A 6,000-nucleotide genomic window follows, 5' to 3' on the forward strand; every position below is an offset into this window, starting at 1 on the left:
GGCACCCCACAGAGCCTCAGCCCCGTGACACCCCCCAGCCACATCCCTGCCCCAGTGACACCCCGCAGCGCCCCATCCTCGTACCACTGACACCCCACATAGCCCCCAGCCACATCCCTGCCCCAGTGACACCCTGCAGCGCCCCATTCCCACCCCAGTGACACCCCACCGCAACTCAGCGCCACCCTTGCCCCAGTGAGACCCTACAGCGCCCCAGCCCTGCCCCGGTGACAGCCCGCAGGGCCCCAGCCCCACCCTTGCCCCAGCCCCACCCTATAGCGCCCCAGTGACACCCCGCAGCCCCTGGCCGCCCCGGCCAGGCCCCGCGGAAGGATATGAGTAGGCGGGGCAGGACACAGGGCAGCTCCCGGCGGCAGAGCGCCCCGTCCCAGCCCCCCAACTCCCGCAGCAGCAGCTCGGGGTCCGCCGGGGACATGGCCCGCACCGGCTCCGTCCCGCCGCCGGCAGCCACGCTGCGCCTCGCGCTCTCCCAGCAGCCCCCGCGGCAGGCGCCGCGCTGTGTGGGGCGGGGCAGAGCGCGCGGCGGAGTGAGGCGGCCGGACCCGGCACAGGGGCGGGAAGGGCCGATGCGGTCGGTATGTATCCGTGCGCGCTAGGGCCGCGGGTGGGGGGTTCTCGGGGCAGGGTGAGTGACCCCCAGCCAGGGCCAAGGGGGGGTCCCCGCGGCAAGGTGAGTGACCCCCCCCGGTCCCCGCAGCCAGCCGGGGCCAAAGGGAGGTCCCCGGGGACAAGTTTGTTCTGGGGAAGCAGCCGACCGAGCACGGGAGTGGGCACCAGGGGACATGGCCTCTATTCCCAGCTGTGCCGTTGGCCTGTTGAGCGTCTTTGGGCAAGTCACTCCCCTGCTCTCTGTGCCTTTTTCCCCTCTCGTCCTGTGTCTGTCTGATCTCTTTAGCGATTGCAGAGTCTTCAGGACAAACGGTCTCTTGCGGTCCATGTGCAGAGCCCGGCACGGTGGGGCCCTGATCTTAGACTCCAGAGGCTGCTGTAGCACAAACAGTAATGTGAGAAGAACAGCGGCCGAGGCCCTGTTCCTGCAAACATTTATACACGTGCTAAACTCTACTCAGAAGATTGCGGGACTCCATTAAAGATAAGAACCTCCCAAAGCAATGGGGCTGCTCACATGAGTAAAAAGAAAAGGAGTACTTGTGGCACCTTAGAGACTACTTTTCTTTTTAGGGATACAGACTAACGCGGCTGCTACTCTGAAACCTCACAGGAGTAAGGTTAAGTAGGGGGTGAAGTGTGCAGAATTAGTGCAACTGCAGGCGGTGCTAGTGGAGAACTGGAGTAGTGCTAGTCTGCGTGTTTGGATCTAGTTTTCAAACTAGAGGGATGTGAATATGAGCCATAATATTTAGATGTAACCCTTCTGCCCGTCACAGTTGGCAGCAACAAGGGCCGGATTCAATATCTAGGGGATCCATTCCAATAACACAATGCAAACCGGCTCGAGCCCCCACCCAGTGACCTGGGACAAATATATACCACCCCCGCTGGGCGCCTCCAAGAGGCAATACTTCCCCTCTCGCAAGCACATAGTCTGAGTGTAGCAAAAAGCATTTTAATAACAGAGAGAAACAATGTGGCATTATGTTGGGGAAGCACCACCAACGGGATTCATAACACAACCCATGAGCAAAAAACGCACCACAAGCAAATTGGGGCATGCCCCTTTCCCTTTGGTTCTTGAGTCCAGCAACCCCAAATCACCCAAAGTCCCAAAAGTCCAATGACCCAAAAGTCTCTGTCCCTTGTCAGGGCAGCCCCAGAGTTCGAAAGTTTATCTACGGAGCTTTACCTCCCAACCTGGGTGGAGATGGGAGGGGGGTAAGAGGCACCTTACGTGATCTGAAGCTGACCACCCTACAGCTCCATAGGCCTTCGCTCCGCTCCGCTAGCTGCCCCACAAACTGCTTCGCTCAGCTCCCGCCATCCCACAAACTGCTCCTTGTCCCACCAGCAGCTCCCACTGTCCTACAAACTGCTCCACCAGCCTGTCCACAAGGCTCTCCAGCCATCCCACAAACTGCTCCACAATATATCTTCAGGCTCCCCCACTACTTAACACAACACTCAGTGATTTCAGCTCTTAGTCAGTTGAGCTCTTTGGTGAATTCAGCTTGTAGTAGGGGAGCCTCAGTGCTGGTGCACTATTAGCCCAAAGTAAGCTCAGCAGCCTGTAACTAGACATCTAATGAGATCAAAATTAGCTCTGATATTCCACAATGGAGAGAGGAGGAAGTGCAATTAGCATGTAAGGCCCTTACCAAGGAGCCTATGCCACTAAGTATTAATACATATCCCCAGCTTCTCAATTCACAGAGTTTTGGAACCCATGACCCTTGCCTAGCGAGTGCTACTTAGTTGATGGTGAGTCCCTCCATCATAACAAAAGGCCAAGTACAGTTCCAAGCACAGTTCCCATAATCAGGGTAATAACAATTTATTCTTCCTGCCCCAATAACAGAGACACTGGGGCTCCCACAGCAGCCAAAGTGACCATTTGGGCAGCTATGGCCTCATTCTAGGCGGGGTGGGTGTGCCTATGCAAATAGGATCGGCCCCTGAAGTTCTTTTCCACAACTTGCCACACCTCACCACCAGATGTCAGGGTGGAGCTCATCTTGACACTGCTTACATAGATATTAGAATTTTTATTCAAATTAGAAATTGTCTCATTTCTGGCACAGTTTCTGACTGATGGTGTCACTTTTATTGTTAAAGTCAGGACAAAACCAAACCTATAATACCAAGTGAGAATCAGATGCCCTGAAAAAGAACAGGAGAAACCCTAGCATAGTAGTTCAAAATGGAGCAAGTAGAATGCAGAGCAATAATCTTTTAATTTACAGGCGAGAATGAGACCACAGTCTGAAATTTGGAACAATCACATTTTCTTGTCAGACGATCAAATTTGAAATTTTAGTTTCCTGTAGGCAAGCAATTTATATCTTGAACTTGTTGGTGTACTTTGCAGGGAGGAAGGCTGTGACTAAAGCACAAGATTAAATTATTCAGGAGACCAGAGTTTACTCAACTCTGCCATTCACTTCCTGTGTTATGTTTCACAAATCCCTTAATTGTATTTGTTTTCTCCTCTGTGAAATGGGAATAGTAATAATTGCTTACCTCAAAGGGATGTTACAGGGTGGCATTAGATAATATTTGTAACTTATGTTGTCCTTAGGACAGAGGTGAAAGTAAGCCAGTACGCCCCGGTACGGTGTACCAGCAAGAGCCGGTGCACCGTACTGGGGCAGCCCGGCTTCCCCAGGGGGCCATTTAAAGGGCCTGGGGCTCCCAGTAGTGGCTGGAGCCCCAGGCCCTTTAAATTGCCTCCAGAGCCCCACTGCTGGAGCCCTGGGGTAGCAGCTGTGGGGCTCTGGCGGCTATTTAAAGGGCCTGGGACGCCCCTGCTTCTACCTCTCTGACCCTTTAAATAGCTGCCAGAGCCCCACCGCTGCTACTCCAGGGCTCCGGGGGCTATTAAAAGGACTGGGGTGGTAGAAGTAGGGGAGCCTCAAGCCCTTTAAATAGCCCCCAGAGCCCTGGGGTAGCGGGGGCTCCAGGAGCTATTTAAGGGGCTGGGGCTCCAGCTGCCTCTGCCGCCCTGGTCCTTTAAATAGCTGCTGGAGCCCTGCCACTTCCCCAGGGCTCCGACGGCTAATTAAAGGCCCTGGGCAGTAGAAGCAGTGGAGCCCTGGGCCCTTTAAATAGCCCTGGGAGCCCTGGGCTGCTGCTGCTGCTGCTACCCCGGTGGGGGAGGGGAGGAGGAAAAGGGGGGTGGCACTTACCTTACAGGGTGGGCTGGGGCTGGCTCTGACCCCCTCAGCCCCTCCCCTTCTGGGGGCCAGAGCTGGCCCCAGCATACCGGTAAGTCACTCGACTTACTTTCACCCCTGCCTTTGGATAGGTACAAGTGCAAAGTGTTTATCTTTCAATTTAATGAAATGTGATGTTTGACATATATTCTCTTTTTATAGAATTCAACAGATGAATTTGCAGAGAAGGTGGACATTATACCTGCAAAGTAGAGGCTTTCATAGTGATGAATAATGTAAAGATCTTTGCAGACAGTTTTTACTTACAGCAGAGCAGCCTTATAGCCAGCGAGCAAGTTCTTATCTGCACAAGCCATAGAAGAAAAATCATATTTATATTAACAGTTTCATTGGCTGAGTGTCTGCCCTATTGTAACTTTGGATATAAGCTGTGATTTATTTTTTTCGTACTTCATAGGAAAATGGCTTTTCAGTTTAACTTCTCTATTGAAGAGAAAGCAGAAAATGAACTCGAGACTCTTGGTGATACAGCCTTGCAGCTGGAATCTGCACAGGCTTCTTTGAATCCAGGCGGATCTACAGAAAAGAGCAAAGAAATTTCATCAGTAGAAAATGTTGTGCACAAGGAGTCTCTGTGTGTATATGAGGCAACACCCAAAACGGCAGCTCCATTAGCAAACCGTAGCCCCGACAAAAGCCAGGTCCAGGTGCTGCCAAAGAAACAAGCCCACTTTAAAGTTGCCAAAGAGCATAAGATTCCTGAAGATTTCAGCAAAGTGTTAGAAAATAAAGTTATGGAAGCTGTACAGGGCCTATACTATGTAAATATTTCCGTGGTGGAAATGACCCTTTCAAATGACTCCCATGAAGAAGACATAGTGTCTAAAAGTATTTCTTCTCACTCTGATCTTATCACAGGCATCTATGAAGGGGGGCTGAAAATATGGGAATGCACTTTTGATCTCATGGATTATTTGTCAGAGGCTGAAATGCAGTTTATCAACAAGACAGTCTTGGATCTTGGTTGTGGGGCTGGGCTGCTGGGAATAGTTGCATTAAAGAGAAAAGCTAAAGAAGTCCACTTTCAGGACTATAACCACACTGTGATTGATGAAATAACCTTGCCTAATGTGGTGGCTAACTGTACTGATGGTGGTGGTGATGGTGGAATTAGTGAACCTCCTTCAAAGAAGCACAAGAAAGCAAACTTTGTACCAGCTCTCATGTCTAAGTGCAGATTTTTTTCTGGAGAATGGGCTGAGTTTAGCCAACTCATGTTAAGTGGCAACAAACCCTTTTCAAAGTATGACCGTATTCTCACATCAGAGACCATCTACAATCCTGACAACTACAGTGCTTTGCATGATACGATTTCTAAACTATTGGATAAAAATGGCCGTGTGTATTTGGCTAGCAAAGCACATTATTTTGGGGTTGGAGGCGGTGTGCATATCTTTGAGAAATTCATTGAAGAGAGGAATGTGTTCAGGACTAGAACTGTCAAAGTTATCGATGAAGGACTGACGCGGTACATTATTGAAATGGCCTTTAAGATTTCCAGTTAATCCACTCATTCCCCATTGTGCCTGTTAAATATCTTAGTAAAGATGTGATTTATAGCCAGATGTCCCTCTGCCTTTTTATCTGTTGAGTTGTTCTGAAATGTCTTATATGTCAGGTTGCTTTTTCCTTCTTTGTGTGAGTGGGAGAAAAAGGTGAAGAATTCATTTTCACTATATAATTATATATATTTGCTTTTTTCATATGAGTTTTTATAAGTGTTGTCAGAAGGTGCCAAATTGACAAGGTGAGGCACTCTTAAATTCTCTGTCTTAAAACAGATATAACGGAGAAAGCAGCTGTACAACTTTCTTCATCCATCTACCTCCTCTCTTCTCTACAGGGACCACCTCTACAGGTAAGGGAACTCAGCTTCCATTCCAATTCACTTCTTGGCCCGTCTGCTGAGGCTGCCCAACAAGGGTGTTGGTTAATACTCTGTGGTTGTGGCAGTGACACTCGTCCACTAAAGATTGGATTGAAACCAATTAATTGAACGTAAGCCACTGAAGGGTCATCAGATGGTAATTACTAGCAATCAGCCCTCACCAGGGCTTGATTTAAAACTTGTAAATATCCTACTCAAACTACAGACTTGCATCCTACCTACCTAAAAGTCTCTAGCAAGGTC

At 49.9% G+C, this 6,000-nt stretch overlaps 2 protein-coding genes across 4 annotated transcripts in view; one reads left to right on the plus strand and one right to left on the minus strand.

Moving 5' to 3' along the window:
- The window catches only part of FIRRM (FIGNL1 interacting regulator of recombination and mitosis), a 32,032-nt gene extending 31,561 nt beyond the window's left edge, over positions 1 to 471 (minus strand). For all 3 annotated transcript variants that reach the window (XM_077824167.1, XM_077824166.1, XM_077824164.1), the window contains exon 1: positions 338 to 471. In XM_077824167.1, coding sequence (XP_077680293.1) covers positions 338 to 436 — 99 coding nt within the window. In that variant the 5' untranslated portion in view covers positions 437 to 471. The remainder of the gene's footprint in view (positions 1 to 337) is intronic.
- On the plus strand, positions 472 to 5,432 carry METTL18 (methyltransferase 18, RPL3 N3(tau)-histidine). Its single transcript, XM_077824171.1, has 2 exons — positions 472 to 596; positions 4,011 to 5,432. The coding sequence occupies exon 2, from the start codon at positions 4,271 to 4,273 to the stop codon at positions 5,372 to 5,374; it is 1,104 nt and encodes a 367-aa protein (XP_077680297.1). The 5' UTR covers positions 472 to 596; positions 4,011 to 4,270; the 3' UTR covers positions 5,375 to 5,432.
- Positions 5,433 to 6,000: the final 568 nt, after the last annotated feature.

This window comes from Eretmochelys imbricata, chromosome 8, assembly GCF_965152235.1.
Source record: "Eretmochelys imbricata isolate rEreImb1 chromosome 8, rEreImb1.hap1, whole genome shotgun sequence".
Taxonomy (NCBI): Eukaryota; Metazoa; Chordata; order Testudines; family Cheloniidae; genus Eretmochelys; species Eretmochelys imbricata.

Coding starts and splice junctions, on each gene's coding strand:
- METTL18 (XM_077824171.1), top strand. CDS start 4,271: ATGGCTTTTCAGTTTAACTTCTCTATTGAAGAGAAAGCAGAAAATGAA.